Below are 22,366 nucleotides of genomic sequence, written 5' to 3'. Positions count from 1 at the left end.
TAAATCCATCTGCTGGTTGTGAAATATGTTCAAGATGCAATCTGTTGATCTGTTTACGACTATATAACCTATTTTGCAAATGTTAAACACGATCAAAATGCTGTTGGAAATATGAGCGTGACTTACTCTGGATGCTCGGGCTGTATGGATCCTCAATCCTGATGGCTGGTTCCAACACTCTGTAGATGACCTAGACCAGGACACACATGTTATGCACACACACACTACATATTTGAACTATCTTGAGACTTAAATAAGCAGACATGTGCAGCATGAGTCTGAATCAGACTTTGTACTTTGTGGTCTGCATGCCTGAGCAGTGGGCCTATCCAATGAAAGATTTATTTTGCACAAAGAAAAAAAGTATTATTCCAGCAGTATTCCTAAAAACTATTCCTTAAGGTCATTTTTTTAGTTTAGCTCCAAAAAATGAAAACACCTTACTTTCACAACAAAATCCACTTATTCTGAAATTAAACAACTTGTGTGTCAAATCTGTAAAATAGAAAATAGAAATGGTTCTAGTGTTTATCTTGAACAACTTATTTGACTCTTCCCATTCCTTTAATCCATCGCTCACCTCTCCCTCCGTTGACGGCTCGATGTCAGAGTAGCGTGACTCACAGATGACGTCATTAATGTTGCGCAAAGGACCCTGGGAGACTCCGGGAAAGGCAATAGCACAGTCGTGGGAAAAGTAGCGGTAGATCTGCCAGGTGCGACCAAAATCTGCGGAGCGCTCGATCAGCATGGCCGCCGGACGGAAGGTCTGCGGGAGAAGAATGTTGTTGACAAAAATGCTGCAATGTATTTGCTTGCAAAGTTCATTTTGTTGGGCAGAATCTCTCCCACAGTACGAAACAAATGGAGCTGTGAGTCAGTGTTTTCAGCTACTTGGGGAAACAGCTTGTTTCCTACCTTGAAGGTCATAATCAGGTGAGTGAAATGAAACTCTGCTTCCAGATCCAGCTGGACGGAGACATCCGACCTTCCTGGGAGAGACAGTGACAGAGAGAAAGATGTTTACATAAAGCCAACGTTTTCCTTCTCAGCTGACGACTCTCACTTAGATTGTATGAATAATTTATAAAGCGCTTGCACTGTGACAGAGGAATGACAGAGAACAATGGCTAGGGGCAGTAAGTGAAGTAGCGACCGTGCTTTTGACTTGAGGAATGGCACCTTGACAGGAAAAGGCATTCAGTCTTGGCAGGAGAAATGTAGAGAGCATGTCGGAAAGGCCCCCGCACTTCCTGAGGACCACTTTCACTCTCCTGTGTGTTGACTTACATGTTCAGCCAAGAGGACTTTCCCAGTCTAACACTAATACATAAAGTGGGGGACCACAAGAATGTTGTGTTTTACAACTCAACACTGAAGATAATTTTTTACCTTAACTTTTAAAGTTGGATTTAAATTCTCTTTACCTCACGACTAACAATATTCATAATCTGGTATCTGTGGCTGACTGTAATGCGCAGGACTGTAATAAGTGCGTCCAAACATTTATTTCCGCCCAAATAAAATGATTGGACAGGCTGCTAGCTTGACAGCTGTTAGCCTTAACAATAGCCAAGATCGTTGTTTGTGTTCATTATGATAACTCTGGGGGGGAGTGGTATTGGAGGAAGGCCTGAAGGAACGGGTTCTTCAGCGTTGCCGACTTGATTTAGCAACTTTTGTAGCTAGAAAAGAGTTGGCAACCCTGGGCTGGGTTTATTGGGTGGATAGCGTACTCTTGCTGGTTTCTCTGATGCTGCCGAGCCCAGCTTTAAACTGGTGATTTAAAGACAAACCCACGACACGGCTCTTTAATAAACACATGCAAAAAGATAAAGAAAGACTAAAGGAGAATTTGTTTTGAAGCCTACACACATCCATGTCTCCTGGGGAATCTCCTTTTTAACATACACAACTCGCAGGTAATGACAGTGTGAATGTGTGTGGTGTGGTACTTCCCTGAGGCGAGTTGGAGAGCATTGGGAAGCAAAAGAGAAATGTGGTAGATGGTGTCCTATGCTATGGTCAACCTACCTATTTAAGCTGTTTCTATACAAACAATGGCTCAAATAACTAGAACGTAAAATGTGTTGTTCGTAGTAATGAACCCTCGGTTCCCTGTAACTATTTTCTTTCTAGCAAACTACAGCCACCAACCGTGTCATACACTTGGCAGCACAGAGAAAAGAGTTCCTACATGAAACTGCTCACAACCAGGTCTGTGGGCTTTCTTGAGTAACCGGGTCATGATTTCTAGAAAGAGGCATTTCGGTTGAGATTTGTTTTGCCGCCATTATGTTGGAGAGAAGGCCGACATTTCTACGGCCGATATCTCCTACACTCAGCAACTTACACCAAAATATAGATTGATAAATTGCACTACAGGTAAGATGACGAATACATATCTTAAATTTTGGGTTCGCTTTCAAGGATAGGCATTAAGGGCCTGGGTAAACAGACCGATTATTAAAGATCCTTTCTTTAAATGGTTTAGCTAACCAATGGGTCAATCTCCCAAACTAGAACAATAATGACACACATACATCGACACAAACAACTCCATAGTCAACCTCAAATCAAAAGCTGACCATGCACAGGAAGTAAAGAGATGGAAAAGAAAGAGGAGGAGGGCTGTGACTCCGCTAGAGCGGAGGACCGTTCAAAGGGTGAATCTTGAGTCTTGCTGAGAGAGAAGTTTGTTGTGCAAGTCAATTTGCAATGGAAAAGACACTCGCTTGCGGTGCCATGTAATGCCTGCATTTATGCATGCGATCCCATAAAATTGTAATTCCAATTAATAAGTGCACACAACCAAACCTCTGTTATCCATATTAAATGGCCGCACTGTGCCACCACCACCGTGGACATGCCACAAAGATGCCATGGAAAAGCAGTAGCAACCAGGGGTAAAAATAGCCAGTACACTTCCTGTCCCCCTTCTTCTTCTGTTTCTCTCTGCTCTATTCTGGGTCTGACGCTGCTGTACAGTGCTGTCATCAACAGCACTCCATTACAGTAGCACGGCTCACACACACAGCTGAAATAAGCCGTCTCGCTGGGCAGAGCTTCACAGTCGCTCATTGTGTCACTGTGAGTGGAAACACACCGGTTCCCTCTCTCTGTCCTTGCTACTGTCTCTCACTCGGTCTGGAATACTCCCCCAACTCTCGCTTGCATCTTGCCATCAGAGCTTGTACTTTTCTCCTCTCCCTGTCATGCCCCTTCTCTCTCTGTCTGTTCAAGTGCCAGAGCAGGGCCAGCTCTGTTATTAAGCCCATCTGTAGCTGGTCAGAGGGTGTGTGTGTGTGTGTGTGTGTGTGTGCAGAAGCAATACTGCTTATAAAATTATCCATAGCTACCAGTTTCTTACTGCTAGTGTGTCAATACACTTTTAGGATCTTATTCCTTTTCCAATTCTTCTCATCTTTTCAATTTAAGTATTTCTGCTTAAAAAAAACCATCTCATTTTTTTAAAATATCCCTTTATATTCTCCCCTCTAACTCCCCCCCCCCCCCCCCCCCCCCCCCATTCATCTCCTAAATATTTATAACTTTAACTATATACCAGCACTATTAAGTACGGGCCATATATAGTGTATCACATAACCGACTTTGGCAGGGTGCAGGGCCGATTTTAAACATACAGCATGAGCAGTTTCTGAAGCAGTTCTTATGAGTTAAGGCTTTTAGGAGCAGTTCAAATCAGTTATTGCAGCTTTAAGTTAAGGTTTGGTGCAAATGTGTAGTCATAAAATATATTTACTGTTTGCACTCTGGTTGTATGCCAATAGATGTACTTACTGTGTGTAATGGCGATAGCGTTGAATCCAGTCTAAAGCCTGTGTGGTTGATGCCCAGCACACTTGCCGAGCAGCTACATCTCTGATCAAGTCACATAAGTCTTCCCACCATCAACACAGAAATACTAGTTTTTGAGCCATTATCTCTTTTCCAACAAAAATCAAATGGAGAGTGACTTTATTCTGACAGATGCTCGACAAGTTACACATAAACATCCGAGAGAGGTGACATCTTCACTGCAACATTCTCCGTCTGCACCAGAGCAATGCAGCAAAAAACTTTATGAACTTTATGAAGATCATATTAAATCAATTCATATAACCGTGACGCCTGCGAGATAGTTTGTAAATGCCTAACTGTGAACCTGACTGTAGCAAATAGTGTTTTTCCTCTCACACCCAAGTGTACCCATGCTTGCTAAAGACCACCTTCATTTCCCACAATCCTTGTGTGCATTGCCCCGAAATATAGGCTGCCACTTTCTAATAAGGCACCCGATATAACGAGTTTAAACCTTGTAACTAATGACTTTATTAATGATAACAGATCATTTACTAATGCTTCACAGATTATTATTACTTCTGGCTTGACAGGTTGTGATAAATGATGTCGCTTTTTCTTTTGCTCTTCACGCTTTTTATTCGGCTTCAAGGTCCGTCAATAAGCTATACAGTCTTAGTTAATGGATTATCAACCATTAATAAAGCTTGTATTTACAGTTTATAAACTCTTTTTAAAGGGTCCCTTATAAGAAAGTGTCAAGTGGACAAATTAGAAGTCAGTAACAACAATAACTACTTATTTTCAATGCAGGACAAAAGTGACCATGAAGTCTCCTCACCATTCTCAGACTGCCACCAGGACTTCTTGCGGTGGGGTTTGAAGGTGGTGATAACGTTCTCTACCCGGTGATTGATGGTGTTGTACACTGGGTCATACGGCCGTCTAGAGTCACAGTCGAAACACTTCTTCTCATCCTGCGGCAGGACGATAAAAGGTCAGCGTTACGAGGTCAGAGGTGACAAGACTTCAGGGGATCAATCAGAAACCCAGAACCACAGACAGAACAGAGATGGGCGAACACAAAAATTGTTATCTGACTGAATATCACACACATACTGACCTGCAGATGACTGACAATGCAGTAGGGCTCTTTTCTCCTCATCCCGCACGTGGACGAGGCCTTCAGGTTCTTCTCTCGTCCAACCAGCAAGTCTCCCGTTGCCGGGTAACAGCTGCCTTGGGCACAGCCGTGGCTGTAGTCGGGCTCCTGGCCAACGGCAGCAGCCAGGACTAGAGGGAGGGAAACAGGAAATAGATTACAATCAACAGGAAACAGCTGTGCAGAGTGGCATCGTCTGCTATTAGAGCACCTATTCACAAGCTTGTGTTGGTAAAGAAATGTCTTGAGATCAGTACCCTTCTTTCTGTCTAAAGAAAGAGAGAACATCAACTGTTCTTATCGCTTCCTGAAGGGGACAGACTCCAGGATGGGAGGTGAACCAAAGTGAGCTAAACTTGAGGGTTTTCTTCTATGTCTGAGTCAACTTTCAATCCTGTATTGCATATATTAGGTAACCCACTAGTTGGAGATTTGGCATTATGGTCGGGAGGAAGGTTTTGTTAAGGGGCTGGAAGACGACAGACTTCTCTACAGTGAACCATCTTTTTGTAAAAATGGTTGCAGCTTGTTACGTCATGGTGTAGCTTTGTTGTTCTTCAAGACAATTACTAAATCAGCCTACTATCAACTGAAGTATATATCGAGGATTAGAGGACTTATGTCTCAACAGGATTTGGAAAAACTTGTCCATGCATTCATCTTCAGTAGACTGGACGACTGTAACGGTGTGTTTACAGGTCTCTGTAAAAAGTCAATCAGAATGCTGCAGCTGGAGTCCTCACTAAGACCAAGAAAGTGGATCACATCACTCCAGTTCTGAGGTCTTTGCACTGGCTTCCTGTCCAACAAAGAATTGACTTTAAAATCCTGCTGTTGGTTTATAAAGCACTGAATGGTTTAGGGCCAAAATACATCTCTGATCTGCTGCTATCTCATGAACCATCCCGAGCCCTTAGGTCGTCTGGGACCGGTCTGCTTTCTGTTCCCAGAGTCAGAACTAAACATGGAGAAGCAGCGTTTAGTTTTTCTGCTCCACATATCTGGATCAAAGTCCCAGAAAGCTGCAGGTCTGCTGAGACCCTCAGCTCCTTTAAATCAAGATTGAAGACTTTTCTGTTTGCTGCTGCCTTTAATTGAACCAGATTCAAGGATATTAATCAATGTCCTGCAGTTCTGCATTTTACTACTGTATTTAATTTCTTACACTGCTTTGTAGAGTTTTAATGACTGTTTTTAATGTTTCAATGAATGTTCTTAATTGTTTTTGAATCTCCTTTTCTTTTGCCTTATGTTTTGATGCTTTTAATGGTTTTATGTGAAGCACTTTGAATTACCTTGTTGTTGAAATGTGCTATAAAATAAACTTGCCTTGCCTTCGATGTGAGATCACATGTGAGTATTAGTTTGATACTTGAGAATTAAAAAAGAAACGCAAAAAGCTGTATATGTACGTATGTTACCGTTGTTGGGGTCTTGTAATCATATTTGCCTTCGCTCTTGGGGGGAAAAAAATTCCACAAACTTCTTGTGAAGCCTCATAGAGGTCATGGGGTACTCAGGGCTTATTGAGCTGGAACCTCGCCCCCCTGCAACTAGACAGCTACTGCTTGATCAAGAGCCGATTCAATGTTGAGGCAACATCCAGCAGGAGGGGGATTATCTGCAGGCTACCCTGCAGGTTCAGGCTCTGCTGTCTGCAGGAGTCCCACAGAACTGTCCTGACAAGAGGCCCCAGCCACAGGCTAAATCTGAGAACTAACCAGTCCAGGTCCCACAGAGGTCAACTAAGACCAAGTACGTCGTTTGAAAAAGAGTGAATGATTGCTTACTGAAAATATCCAACAGAAAAGCTCATAGACTTGGTGTAAATGTAGAACCGTGGAGTGAACAGATAGTGTGTCATTCAGTGATCCAGCACTGGAGCCTTGGTGTGACTGAATAGCTGCGCTATGAGTGGGAGTTAAAATAAACCTTATAAACTCTCATGACAACCAGCAGCAGCCGCCACACATTCCACAGGACATCTCTACATGAGGCTCTCCCACATGCCTCTGGGAAGCTGTGGTCTGTGAGGAGACGGGTATGAGGGGAGTGGAGACCCAGAGGGCTGGCTGTCAGTCTACGGTCTGCCCACAACAGGTGGTTCTGATCCTCCCTTTAATACGTACCCAGACTACACGGCAACACGGAGCTTCTCTACAAAACGCTCCTACACGGTGGGTCAATTTCAGGGTTTATTTTCACATTACTCAACAGATGAGAACATGAACACTTGTATCTGGGGAGAACAAAGGTAATTTTCCAGCCTCGGCTGGACAATAAAGTTATATTCTATTCTATTAACACAGCTGTAGACATTCACACCTGGCAACTACACGGCACAGAGCACACAGCTTCACTTCAGCATCTGGGGGCTTCGTGCCTTACTCCTTGCTGCAGCAGCTATAGGGACAATTTGAAGACAGAAAAACGTAACTTCTTGTAGAGAAATCTTTATTGCGAACAATTGAATTGGAGCACACTCGAGTCTGTTCTGCACTCAGCAAATGTATTTGTAATGCCCCTTCTCACTCAGTTTCACTCAATGTCCTCGCTTAACATGCCCGCTCTGTGCAGTTAGCTTGCAGAGAGGAAAACTTGAGAGAAAAAGGTTATTGTGTGCTCATGTGAATAATAGCAAACTAAACTAATTGAGCACTAAATTCATTGTGTCATTGCTCGTTCCTTGTGTGATAATTTATCTACAATTTGTGTGCTTGCAAGAAAACCTCTTACTGCAAAAGGTCTCCCTGAGGCACAAACATAATTCCACATGACTTTGTCCATGCACGACCAGCAACCTTTCACTGCAAGTCTCATTTAATCATATTTAAATCATGTTTTTGTCCATTACTGCACTGCCTGAGCCTCATCTAAACGGCCTCTGAATGATGGTTTGAATGCCCAAATTACAGCTAACCTTTAGCATCTTCACATCTAGATTAGGACTGCTACTTGAGAGTTTAAAGCCTTGAATAATTAAAGCCACGTTTTCTGTTAAGTGGTAATTTTACAAAGTAGCACAGCACATCTCCCTGGCAAACGCAATGGGCCTCATTCACTAGTATGTGAATAGAAATAAGTGGTAAAATGAGTTCTTACCATCAAGCATATGAAGCATTGACAGCTGCGTGTCAGATATTTGCAATCAGCATAGTGCCACGGCCTTATTCCTTATAGATGGAAATAGGTTTGCTGAGAGCTTTATCATGGGGGAAGCGGTGGAGTTGTTGGAAGAGAGAATCACGGCCCCTGATGCTGCCATTAATATCGGCTACATATGTGCAATTTCACAACACTAGAAATTGGTGGAATATGGTTGTTTGAAGGAGGAGTTTTCACAGCAATATAAAATGATAATTAGAGGTGGAATTATGAGCTGTATAACTTTCTGAAACTAGCTGGAAGCATCTTATAATACACAAATAAAACTAATGCTACAATTAGTTGTTCAGTTGTTTTGACTTTTGTTTATGTCTATTGCTCCTTAACAAGTATTTGTTATCCATCTACTCGATGGAGCAATCGGTAGAATACTTCATTTCTAAAGCAATTGATGTTTGCAGCCCTAGAGACTGCAGGTCGTTGTAGCCGTCAGTGCATTATCACAGCCTGACACTGCTGTGAGGCCAGCTGTAGATAGGGAGCCTGCTGGGAACAGTGCAGAGGAGGATTTCACATGGAGACACACACACACACACACACACACTCGCTCTGGAGGAAACCTGTGTTTGCCTGGCATCTGGACAAGTCTCAGGTTGGTGCCAGCCAAGTGGGCAACAAGCATACAGTAGGTCACACACACACAGACACTCAAACCCGCTGACACAGAGCGTCAGACTGATGGACCAATTTACAAGCTAATGTCGGCATCGAGTAGGTGCTCGTTGGCCACACAAAAGACACCTATTAGAGGATTTGTTTGGGTATCAGGTAATAATCTGAGCTGCTTCTCATTTATTCTTATCAGCGAGGACACTGACCAACATAATGGCCTGTGATAAAAAGAAAAAGGACCTGAGGTCGTTCCCTTATCCTTTATCTGACTCTGAGAGCAAGGAAGAGAGAGTGAGAACACAAACGCAGCAGGTCAGATGGGGGAAAGAGAGACACAGTGCAGAGTCTTTGTGCAGACAGTGGGAAGACCCATCGAGGCACAACTTCATATCTATTCTGGAAACTTTTGGCACGCACTCAAAGGTTTGTGTGTGTGTGTGTGTGTGTGTGTGTGTGTGTGTGTGTGTGAGAGAGAGAAAGACCAGGGAGGGAGGAGGAGCAAAGCAGACGTCTGATGTGTCGTATAATCACAGGTTTCCTGTCGTCTTTTATCTCCGTGTTTCTGTCTGTGTTTGTTTGTCTGTGAAAATCTACGCAGGATTAACACGAGCTGGCCTGACATCACCGCGGTCTCATGAAAACAAGATAAACAAAACAATGATTGACGTATTACTCATTATTACACACACATGTATTATGATGGGATTTATGCATTTTCACCTTTAAAAACACTATTTTTTTTTTTCATTAGTCCAAACTTCAGACGATAATGACGTGTCATTGCTTGTTACTATCACGTGGAGGCTGTGACAAATAGGCCTGTCAGGGTGACGTCATGGCTCGTGTAGCTGACAGTGATCAGACCGCTGCAGCCTAGATGTAAGCCAGGGACGGAGGCTCAGTGGAGGGGGAGATAACTGGATGATGTCTATCATTTGGTAGACACTATGCAAGGCAACTTACAGTGCAGTGGGCGAAAACATACGTTTAAGCTCTATAGCTGTGTAAGTGCAGCACTCATGAACAGCTGTAGGAAGAAAGAGCCAGCGGGCACTTTGAGTGTTAGAAAGTGCATTAAGATTCTAACATGAACACTGCAGACATATTGTATAAAACACTGGTCTGCTTACAGCCCTAAATGTACACGCTTAAAGCCCCCGAAAACATGCCTTCAAATAGCTAGCTGCTTCGCCTGCGTTCACTCTTTATGCTAAGCTATACTACAGATATAAGAGTGGATCTTCTCACTTAACTTTTGGCAAGAAAGCAAATAAGGGTATTTAGCAAAATGTCGAACTATGTCTAACTATAAAGCAAGAAATCTCTGTCTGTCTGAGTGTGTGTGTGTGTGTGTGTGTGTGTGTGTGTGTGTGTGTGTGTGTGTGTGTGTGTGTGTGTGTGTGTGTGTGTGTGTGTGTGTGTGTGTGTGTGTGTGTGTGTGTGTGTGTGTGTGTGTCTTTCGCATATCTCCAGAATCTACAACTATCTAATCCAATCTACTTCGCTTTTGGCGGTGGGGACGTGCAGTGATGTTGTTCGACGTTGGTGAACGTACGGCACGTTCAATATTAATAACCAAGCGAAAGCGCTTCGTGCAGCATCGGGGGAGGGGCTTCAGGGCTCAGCGAGCCTATTCGGGCCTTGGCGCATTGACAGCAGTTTGCTTTTGCTGCTGGTAAAAAAGATATGTATTACGACCTCTTTTTCACTTCAGAGTACGTGTTCTGAACAGCCATGTCCTGAACAGGCACAGCACCTGACAATACAGGGAGCCACGCACTCCAAATTGCACAAGTTCTTTTAAATCCACATTTATACCTTTTTACAAGGTGAGGCTGAATATGGGCAATGTTGGCTCCTCCTCAACCGGGAGGAAATAGTCAAGACTCTGAGACAGATGTTGCTTCCCTCTAAATGAAAAGTTAATATTGTAACTTTGAAGACAGCAATGATGCGGTTGTTGATAAGGCGTCAGTTTCTTTCCTTCTTCGTTCCTCTGTAGCCATAAATGGAGAAGTAGGGAGGAATGCAGACAGACAGCTGAGAGAAGACAAGGGGTCTGTGGTGGTGCTGCTAGTGTGTGTGTGTGTGTGTGTGTGTGTGTGCATGGGGGGGTCTCAGCTCACAAAGCACTGCTGTTCAACCAGCCATTAGCCTGTAACAGCAGGCTATGCCCTGCACCATATTGTGCTCTGCTCAGCTTGTTTAGCCAATTGTAGCGACTCACCGCATGAGGGTTCATCATTGAGCTGCTTTTCATATGAAACATGTGACAATGTTCAAATAACGCCACAAAAAGGCAGCTTTTTCTGCAGATGTGAAATCCTACTGTGGCAGCAGTCACAGCAGTGTAGGACATGAAGCAGGTGACAAACTGTCCACTGTGCTCACATGACAGTGAAATCTGACTCTGAGGCAACAGGTCTTTCACATGAGGCAATGATTCAACTGTCAGAGGCAGTGATACAGAAGGCACGGTGCAGTCTGCAGGGCGTCCAAGCTTCAATGCCACAAATGAATTCCACCCCCGCCCCCGCCCCCGCCTCCCCCAGGTGAGCACTGCTTTTGTTCCTGGCTTTCATCCCTGCCTTTGATTTCCTCTCTGCCCTCGACCAGTCAGTAAACAGAAAGTACAGGGCACGAGTGGCCAAGAGTGAGCTACACCAAGCTTCATAAAACGTTCCTCTGTTGCCAGCATGTGACAAAATGTCCTTTTTTAAAAGGCCTGGTCTCTTTGTTTGTTGGGATCATACTGTGTAGATGGCAACTAGATGATCGTCATTTCCAAAAAGTAACCAGGTTCCACTTGATGTGTATTGTTGTTATAGCTTCTTTATCTTCAGACAGGTTATAAATGTAGGGATTTTTAAATATATAAATGAGTAGCGAAACCCAATGAATCCATATGCTTCTATAACAGACGGCAACCTCCGCCTCTGAAGAGCGTGTCTGGTTGTATAGAAGTCTATGAGAAAATGACTCTACTTCTCTCTTGATTTATTACCTCAGTAAACATTGTAAACATGAGTTTATGGTCTCAATCTCTAGTTTCAAGTCTTCTTCAATACAGCATGATGTTCATTTAGTAAATGATGGTACATTTAGAGTCAAACAGACCATAAAGCAGAGTATGATTTAGGGCGGGGCTACCTTGTGATTGACAGGTTGCTTCCCTACCAAAACCGTAAAAGGCATCTCTACGTCACTCCTCCGCATTCCAAATATGGTCACTTCTGTTCACTGGTTGCAAAAAAGCCAAGATGGCGACGGCCAAAACGCCGTAAAAACAGCAGTCCACAAACCAATGGGTGACGTCACGAGTCACTGAATGGTTTAACTATTATTGTGTGTATCACACAGTGTGCTGTGGTCTTCCGAATCTCCGAATCTCAATAGTTGAATTGCTAAACCCCCCCTCCAAACAGTAAGTGGCATCAACATGACAAATTCCACTGGGACCGGCTGGCGAGACACAGTTTGCTGTCACATCTGCCAGCGTCAACAATGAAGGAAACCAAGAAAAACAGACAAACAAATAGACAAGAAAGCACACATGGACACTCTGGACACACACACACACACACACACACACACACACACACACACACTCAGCGAGGAGGGTTTAAAGTCAAACAAAACACATTACCAAGAATATTAAAATGACAGCAGGGTCAGATCCAATATCAGCTGGTCTGTGACAGTGAGCAGACGAGAATAGCACCATTTTAAGACAGGCAATGAGCTGCATACCTGAGCTGAGTGAGCGTGGGACTAGAAGGCAGTACAGATATGTTTAACACTCACCATCAGGCAGCTACTTTAAAACCAGAGGAAGCCTTTTGTTTTCAACTCCCCTTCGCTAATTAGTTTACATTCTGCCCTCTGCGTCTCCGTCCTCTCTTTGCGCTGCACTTAGCTGATAGATGGTCAACTCCCACAGCCAAACATCCAGCTGTTCTCCTCCCTCCTCGCCTCTTTATTATTCTCTCTTCTCTTCTAGTGTCTAATGCTGACTCCCCTCTCTGCCCCGCTGTTCACCTTCCCCACTTCCTTCCAGCGCAGAGGGCCTTGCTTATTAAAAAAAATGATCGCTGACCTTCACGTCATGTATTATTTCGGAGTATGATGGCTAATGGTGTAGAAGGTGGTGACGAGGCTCCAGACCCACAGCTGGAGAGGAACAACATAAAATACCAAGAAGTGCCCAGGCCTGTTCCGCATAACACTGTTACTTTGGGAGATGACAAAAGGAATTTTAGCATTCAATCTATCACAGAGAGTGGTTATAACCCTGGCCTGGTGGCTCGGCTATAAGCTCAAGATGTAGACATAAAACTCTGAGGTTCACCGGGGTTTCTGTCACTATTTCCTGTGGTGTGCCCCACGGTTCAGTCCTGGGCCCCATTGTTTATTGTTTGTACATGCTGCCATCTATCAAGTGAAGATCTATCTGTCCATCAATGTACCCATGACAGCTCTATATCTGTTATTCTTGCACATTGCTTCTTATCAATTCAGAATTGGATGGCTCAAACAGTCCTTAAGTTCAATATGAAGAAAACAGAGAAACAAGGGAAAGGCCAAAATAGACAACTTCATTTCATCAAAGTCACACCATTTCTCTCCCTAAGAACCTGATCAAACATCTACACCTGTTTCAAAGCACAGCAACGAAACTCACCTCTGTACTATAATATATCCGCTGGCTGCATGTAACCTCTAAAATTGATTTAAAGGTGCATCTCATCAAAAGGATCACTCTGTTCTATCTCCAGGACTAAAGGCTACACTGACTGGAACAGCCTCCCAGTAGATTCATAAATGTGCACTTTGCCCTTCAGCAACCTTTAAAAGCAAACCTAAAATTCATCTTCTCAAACTTGCTTTCACAGAGAAACTTTTAGTTAATTTGACCTCACTCACAGAAATAATTGCTTTTCATTAACTGTTCAATTTATTTGTCATTTACTTGTCTCTTGTGAAAACAATCTTTCTATCTTGTTTTTAATAGTCCTACTTCATTGATTAAATAAAATAAAATAAAATATAAATAAATAAATCTACCTAAGAAATATAACAATATAATATTCTCTGGATTATGAGGATTTGTAATAAATATTAAATTCATATAAAAGTACATGATGGCCCAGAAAATAATATTTGCATTCGAAAAGGATTCATATTCAAAACCCCAGGCAGCAGAGCCTATTTGTTGCAACCTGTCATTATTGATACATTTGGACTGCATTCATTACATATATTTATATATATATAAATATTTGACATGTTCTGACATGATCTTTGAATCTTCCTCAGCTGTTTCTGTCACTGTGTAACAGACAGAGGGGTTCCAGTGAGTGTGGCCAGACGCTGACCATTACACAGGCTGTTAGATTAACAAGGCCTGGCACTGAGAGACAGCTGGTCCCACTGGAGGAAATGTTCACATTCCTGTCCCGTCCCGGAGACGTCTGAATCGCTCCATGTCGGAGAGGAAACACGGACTATTATCAGCAACAGGTGGACGGCGGAGAGCGGGGCTGGATGGAAACTCTGCAAACACGCCAAGAACATTCACTGCCCATCGCTCCCACATGTCTGCAGTTACTGATGATTTACTATCATTCTAATAGAGATCAATGTGATCTGTCTGACCTCTATGCTCACCCTGGGAAAATGCGGGATCATGGTCGGACAGTTGCAAGTTTGAAACCTCAGAAACATGTTTGGAAAAAATGGTGCAACAGCGCAGCCACAGCACACCAAACCTATGAAGTGCAGTGGGGCTAAGGTGATGACAATGACCATATCTGTAAGGTGCTCAGCTACTGGCGACAAAGGGCCTGCCATGCTGCCTGAAGCCTGCTGAAACACATGGCCAAGCAGATGTTGGGGGCAGCCTGCCGGTCGACCAGCTTGTCTATCGGCCACTCATCCGAAGCGAGCCGGTTGCAGCGGGTTTGGTTAGTGATCGCGCCGACGTGTGTGTGTGTGTATTTTATGCGCTGGTACTCGGCAGCTGCTCGGGGAGACGAGGAGCGCTGAGCAGAGTGCAGATGTGCTCAGCGTAGGTGCTAATCAGAGCCTGGGATGAAGAAAGTCTGGCTCCACTTAGAGGGAAAGCGCAGAGAAAACTTCAGCACACGAGTCATTAGTCGAGGCAAGCAGTTAAGTGTGTTTGCATGTGTGTGTTGTTGACCTGTTGGAGCCTTATGCTAATCTGGCTAATGACTGTGTGTGCCTGTGTTTTATCCAACTGTATGTGCATTTTGTGTCTTTCAGCATGCTCACATATGAGCATATTAACAGAGTCATTTCCTGTGTGAGAGACAGGAGGGTAACCTCGGCATGGCCAAAGGCAAAGGCCGCGTACTCTGAGTGTAATTTAGAATACACAGGGGAGTACTGCATGTGTGTTTGTGTGTGAAGTCATTTTTCAGCGTTAGATTTGAACTGATGATGACCTTATGTGAGGAGCCTGGGGAAAAGAGAGTGGGAGAAAACTAATCTGTCAAATAATGCTGAGAAATGTCTTTTGTTTCTCTCCATGTTCAGTATCTGCAGAGGCTTAGATAAGCTTAACTTCAACCATAATGTGTATATTTTTTACAACATCTCCCAGTGGTCTGTGGCACTCCGTCAGAGGGTCCGGGAAATAATTCGCAATAAATTATAAAATTGTGCTGTATAGTTAGAAAGTACATAGATGGCTTGTGACACATCACGTCAATCTGTCATGACATCACTCAGGGTGCAACGAACTGATCCTGCTGCTGCTTAGCTTGGCTTATTAGCCAGCTAGCTAGCTGGAGAGCGCGGAGAAATATTTGAGTCAGTCCACACCGCTCAGCTCAAACCAGCTAAATTGAGAAAATATTACTACAGTTATATCACGTTTGGTGTTATTGAGAGCAGCGACGACCAAGATGCGTCATGACTCGTGTCTTTAAGTGCTGCTGAACGAAGCCATGAAGCCAGCCAGACTACAGCGACATCTGATTACAAAGCCCCGAAATATCAGGGCACAACTAAGTTATATTAACATGATTCATATTGAAATGGGTTCCTGTTTATCACTTTAAAAACAGGTCTGGAGTATTTGGAGTTAGTGAATCCATTGACAGGGGTCACTTGATGCTCCTATGGGGCACTGCAGGCATCAGATTTAAAATGCCGACATCACGGAATCAACAGTATTTTGGGAAAAGGTCGCTATTTAGGCAACATATTTATATATTACTATACAGTGATCTTCTATTGCTCAAGTCTGAGCACTTAAAGCGGCTCAATAGAGTATTTCTATTGTCTCCATACGGCTCTCAACATGGTGACGACTGAGCTAACGGCTAGCACCGAAAGCTGCTGACAGGTAAATATTACACTACACGTGCAGTTAACGACAACAACAACATGCAGGCTCTCTGGGAGTTTTCATGTCACTATCGTTCAAATACAGCTGACCTGAAACATGAGACAACTGGCCTACGTTTACAAGGCTGTGTCAGACCTTTGTGTGTGTGTGTGTGTGTGTGTGTGTGTGTGTGTGTGTGTGTGTGTGTGTGTGTAATTACAGGGCTACAGGATGACACCATACACATTGTGGCTAGATGTCAGGCAATCTTCCATGACAACACATACTTCCCTACCTTCTTCCTTCCTCCCTTTTTCTCTGTCTTCCATCCTTCCTTCCTTCCTTCCAGCCTTCCTTCCTTATTCCTCCTTCCCTCCTGACATTCTGCAGTATTGCACTGTAATTGCTGCCATTAGATAATTAGAGGTGTCTGAGAGTGCGTTTTAACAAGCGGCACAACATAGCCTGTGATTAGATTTGGACTGTGCTCTGTAGCAATAAAAGAATCACAAAAAAACCATGTCCGAGGTAAAGAGGGTAGACACGTGACATGGAGACATTTCTCTCTGGATTCTAAATGTGTTCAAACATGGAACCACTGTCTTTCAAACAGGAGCGAACTCTGTGCCCGTTTCTTTTTGAATACTTCAAATTGAATATGCATATAAAAATAGGTGGATAGAAACACTCTGTGTGACAGACAGTGAGCCAGCATGCACAGTACCAGGACCCGGGAACTGAAGCAGCTAAATGGAACCCAGCCATCATTCTTTTTAACATCCAAACCTGAGCTTTTCCTGCTGTGGTGTGTCAAAGTGTCCTCTGTGAAAACGCTCTGTTGCTTTGATTGTTGTGAGGTGTGTTTCATCAGTGGGTATGAAGACGTCGTCTATGTAATGTTGGCTAATTAAAGCAAACCTTACTGTTTGTCTTAATAATGCAGTCGGGTCAATAGATAGAACAATGTACAGTCGCACAAACAACACACACTACACCCAAAAGTGAACCTGCTCTCAGCGGTGTTTCCTGGTGGTACACCAACACGCCTGTTCCTCTCCACACTGGAAGCACATGGCCGATACTTTTCAGTGTTCACCACTGTACCAGCCACCCCATTGTTTTCAATGACACCATCTCCATTTCCTATTCCTCCTCTCCATGCCCCTTCATCCTCCCCCTCAAGTCCTCCTCCTCCTCCTCCTCCTCCTCCTCCTCCTCTTTTCATCCTGAAAAGGCCCCGGCATGCCAACAGGACGGGGAAACCTAACTCACCGTCCTTTCAAAGAAACAAACCTGTTCCCTCTCCGCTCTCTCTCACCCCTTCCCCCTGCGCCTAAAGTTTTTCTCTCCCTATTTTCTCTTTGTCGTGATTCTTTCAGCCCCCCCCCCCCCCCCTCCAATATTTCAGCCTCTCTCCCTCTAGTGCCGGTGGTTTGTTGGCTTTACCGCACCATTGTTCTGGCATCCGCACATTTCCGGAGGCGCTCTCTCACTCCCACTGCTGCCTAATGCCAGGCCTCACCTGCCCCCCCCCCCCCCCCCCCACACACACACACACACACACACACACACACACACACACATCTGAGGAGAACTTCAGTACTTCAACACAAAAACCTCTAAGAAAGGTGAATTACAGAGGATTTACCTCCACCCTCTTTTATGTTAAGTTTCCCTTCCTTACTTCCTTCCCAAGTGCTTCCATCCTCCCTGCCTTCCATACTTCCAATAGAATGGCGAGTTGCTCCCTCCATCAGTTGAACTGAATAACATCACTTCATGAAAACTCATTTTCTAAATGACACTCAAAAGCTATTCATGAGAAAATATTATCATGGTACTTTTGCAGAAAAGCTAAACAAAAATGTTTTCTCTGATTTCTTTTGCTCAAAATTAAATTTGCTCAAGAAAACTTCTGCAAATGCACACACACACACACACACACACACACACACACACACACACACACACACACACACACACACACACACACACACACACACACACACACACACACACACACACACACACACACACACACACACACACACACACACACACACACGACCAGCTTCCTACAGGTCCTTATTCCACCCCCAATCCCCCCAAGAAGAAGAATAGAAATAGAAAGTGAAAAGAGAAAGAGAAGAGAGGAGGCACTGCTGGCTCTTTTGTCCCCTGTGATCAGCCAGAGTCCTTTCACTCTCTCTCACACACACACACACCAATTAACCCCGTCTCTGCCCTGGGGGTTTTGGACACGACCTCTGACCTTGGAGCATGTCCTCAGCGGCGTCAGGAGTCTGAATGGACTGCTCCCCGTCTCTTTAATGACAGTGTGTGAGGTTTATAGCTACACACACACAGACACACTTGTTCACCTTTCTGCTCTGAAACACACCCTCGTCCCTCATTTCCTCCTCTGATTTCGGCTATACGCTCTCAGCCGACCCTCTCTCTCTCTCTCTCTGTAGCTCCTTTTACTTATTTCCTCTCCAGACACTTGAATCTCTCCACACCGCTCAGAGGTGGTTGTCTCACATCTATACTGTAAATACTCCTCTTAGAGATGAATGGGTTTCTGAGTTAAATGCTCAGGTACAAGATGAAAACCAGATCCAATGACATGAAGCTTTTTTTATTGCTCTGCTCAGCCCTGCTTACTTCAAATAGAGAAAAAACGTAAATAAAAAACAAAAAATCCCCCCATCTAAGGAAGAAAACATGCCGCCGGCGTAAAGAGCAGCACTTGTGCTCACTGATAATGTAACGGAGGGGACACCCCGGGCGCTAACAGCAGGCACTAATAGACTTTAACTGGAGCAATGAGCCCATTGTCCTCGCCAACAGGGAACAAAGCATTTTATTGAGGGTCGTTACTCAGATAAATCTTGAGCTATCTGAAAGTATTGAGCACATGTCCACTTTGCTTGGACTAGGAATACTGATGACTTTTTAGAACTTTCCGGTGTCATTTTATGGCTTTAAATGAGATAAAAACACCAGATACTGAGTGTGTTTTGTTTGAATTGGTTCATTTGCCAGCCTTCCTTAATCCCCGTCACACACACACACACACACACACACACACACACATACACATATACATGCAGGCACTGGACGAGCAGCACGCATCCAGAAGGGCCTCAAACAGTGCCGGAGGAGGTAGGTGTGGAGTGGGTGTCTTCTATTTGCGGATTCAGCTGGGCTGTTTTAGGAGGGCCATAAACAGAGCGACAACCACCCACAGAGCGAGACCGACAGACAGGGACGACCTCAGGGACCCGGAGGGCACCGCGGGGCCCTAAATAAGAAACATCAGCTATCTTATCTCTGAGCAGCGTCTCACATCCACCACGGGCAGGCTTCTGTTTCTGACCACAAGATTTAGATTTGTTTTCCCAGCACTGTGTTTAACGGGAGGCCGTTCTGTAGAGAATAAGAGACGTCACAACGAGGTCTGCTCTGGAAGTCAACGTGATAAACCAGGGCTCAACATTTTTAGTCCCCATAGATGCCGAGTATAAACGCACCAATGCGTGTGCAGTGTTGTATGGTTCAGGTTGTGACTGTAAATGTAAATATCACTAATATCACAAATATTAATATCTATATATTTTGGCATGCACGTTTGCTGCGTTTCGATGTTTTCGATGTCGCTATTTTTTGTACGTTAAAAAAAAAGGCCAAGAATGGTAAACATTGCTAGAACCCTGAAAACAAAAAGACAATATGATGAGTTTCTCTTGAAAACAGGTGAGCATTGCTGCCAGTGGGGCTGAGATAATAACCTCAAAGCACTCTCACTGACAGACCCTCTGGAGCAAGAGGCAGGGTCTTGAAAACATTAAATAACTCACTGATGTGGATTCAAGTGAAATCACCTCAGTAGTTGAACTAGTAGTTGTTGTTTTTTAACTGAAGTAAGACTTCAACTCCACATCTTAACATGAATACACCGTGTTTTCCACAGACTAATCAAAGGAAGCCCAGTGACCTGGAGACAGTCGTCAGCTGAGTGAATCACTTCTGAGGATTCGTTATGATGGAGCAGCCAACACGGACTGACTCTAAAGGGCTCTGTGTACAGTCGACTTACCGCAGACGAGCGTTACCAGTGAGGCTTGCATCTCTGAGCGCTCATCAACTCGCGGGGCCGCCGGCAACCTGTGTAGGCAACAGATAGTGATGAACCAGGTGTACCACACAGAGACATTCAACAGGCGCCGAAAGATATGCATCTATATATATACGATACATATATTTATTTAAAAAACGGACATGTTATGTCCACGCAGAAGAGAGCAGACTATAAGTGAAGTTTGGTTTTGACTTTTTGCAACTGGAGGTTCCCCGTGAACGTTCGTGAGGTCTCTCTGTCGTTCAGAAGTCACACTCGGTTCATCGACACAGAAGTGTTTTTAATGAGTTCCTCTGTTACAGGTTAATAACAACAACAGAAAACACACTCCACTAATTTGTGACTCCTTAAAGCAAAATATGTTCAGCTTTCCTACGTGTTAATCTATCTGGTTGTCGATAAACGTCCAACGTTAGCTGGCTAATCACAAAAGCTACACTCACCGTCTTGTTTCAGATGTTAGCTTCTGAGTTGTGTCCGATAATAGTCTCCTCTGTGTCCGATATCAGTCTCCTCTGTCGGTCCACTTGCTCCGGAGTCGCTGGACGGATGCGAGGCTGAGGCAGTGTAGCGGAGTCCTCAGCTCCTGCGGCTCTCTGTTGGAAACCCCGTGCTGGATTCCCGGAGCGGAGCAGAACAGCGCTGGGGGAGGAAGGGGCGAGGAGTGGATTGTCGTGTGTTCGAGTCCCCGGGTGGGCGGATAAAGGATGAGGTGGGCTACAAACCCGGATAATACATCTTTAATGGTCCTAAACGTTTTTCCTTTTTGTTCTTGTGGGACAACATTTTTTGTTTACCTGTCCAAACGTTTAAGAAAAAAACAAAACAATGAGCCTCTATTATTTAAATTACAGCACAATCTGTCTAGATTTGCCCCCATTAAAGACCAACTGTTATTTAAACAGCACGTCGTTGTCAGAAAATGTGTGCACCCAGTTTAACAAGATATAATATCTTAAAATAAATAAAAATAACAAAAGTCATATTATATGCTGTGCAATCTTTGTAGAGATCAGACTTGCTCATCGGTGGTGGAGCCGCTCAACAGTTTTTGTGCCAAATGGTTGATTTTTAGTGGTTTTCCACAAACCACTAACTGAGGACACTTTAGAGGGTACATTGCACCTCCGCCAGTGTTCAGGGTGAGGTGGTCAATATTTACAACTGTTATTTACTTTGTTGAACTATTAGTACAAGTAGAGCAATGAATTCACAGTATTTTCTTCTATTTTGAAATAGCCAATACATCTGTTTCGACAATTTATAATAATAAAACTGTATTCCATGGCAATATGCACATTTTGTAAAAAAAAGGAAAAAAAAGAAGAAGCTGACTCCTCTACATGTTTTCCGAGCCCCCAGAGTTTGTGTCTGGGAGCAGAAAGGAATGCGCGCTCCCTGCTGGACGGATTAGATTCCCTTTGATTGCAACCAATGAGCAGCCAGTGGCCGCGCGCAGATCACGGATCATAACATCAGCCTCATCCAACATGTTGGTTGGGAAGACGTGTCCATCAGGACTTACAGCCATGCAGTGTGGAACAGACGTCAACTTTACTTTTTTATTTTTTACAAGTGCATTTAATCACATCGGTTGTTTCTTTGGGCCCATCAGCCTGATGTGTGCAGGTGCCGTGTGTTTCTGCAGAAACACAGCCTGCTGTAAATCTCTGTCATATTACACATTCCCCGTGCGGCTCGAGGACAGCCTCTCTTTGTTGGAGCTCAGGATCCAGCGCCAGAACCCAACAGAGAATAGCAGAGCTCCTTCATACTGAGAACAGCATGAATGAGAGTAGACATAGAGAGCCTGTACATGCCCACACAGGCTAATCAATCAGATGAAGTGGAAACACCTGTGTGTGTTCCTTACGGGCTGTTAATTGGCTGTCACGGCAGTAAATACAGCTGCAACTCATAACGTTAATGATGGCTCTGTTCTTTATTGAGTGTTCTCGTGAGCTGCCGTAGTGAGCGATCTTGCAACGGGCTCACCTAAATGGAATAGTTGTCATCAGTGTCATTGATTACACCTGCGCTGGTCAAAATGTCCGCGTGAAGGGGTTGATGGGCGGGAAACGGAGCTAAAGAAACGGGGAGAGCGCGCCACTTTGCTGAGTGTACGGCGCCCCCT

At 44.1% G+C, this 22,366-nt stretch overlaps 1 protein-coding gene across 2 annotated transcripts in view; it reads right to left on the bottom strand.

Annotated features, from left to right (window-relative positions):
• lamb2 (laminin, beta 2 (laminin S)) overlaps positions 1–20,814 on the bottom strand; it is a 44,421-nt gene extending 23,607 nt beyond the window's left edge. For both annotated transcript variants that reach the window (XM_079175046.1, XM_079175047.1), the window contains exons 1-7: positions 20,676–20,814; positions 20,191–20,258; positions 4,925–5,094; positions 4,643–4,778; positions 919–992; positions 581–769; positions 127–190 (exon numbers count right to left, since the gene is read on the bottom strand). In XM_079175046.1, coding sequence (XP_079031172.1) covers positions 127–190; positions 581–769; positions 919–992; positions 4,643–4,778; positions 4,925–5,094; positions 20,191–20,221 — 664 coding nt within the window. In that variant the 5' untranslated portion in view covers positions 20,222–20,258; positions 20,676–20,814. The remainder of the gene's footprint in view (positions 1–126; positions 191–580; positions 770–918; positions 993–4,642; positions 4,779–4,924; positions 5,095–20,190; positions 20,259–20,675) is intronic.
• Between the last annotated feature and the right edge of the window lie 1,552 nt (positions 20,815–22,366).

This window comes from Pholis gunnellus (assembly GCF_910591455.1).
Source record: "Pholis gunnellus genome assembly, chromosome: 2".
Taxonomy (NCBI): Eukaryota; Metazoa; Chordata; class Actinopteri; order Perciformes; family Pholidae; genus Pholis; species Pholis gunnellus.
Note: the sequence above shows the minus strand (reverse complement) of the source record. Positions and strands in the feature narration are given on the sequence as shown.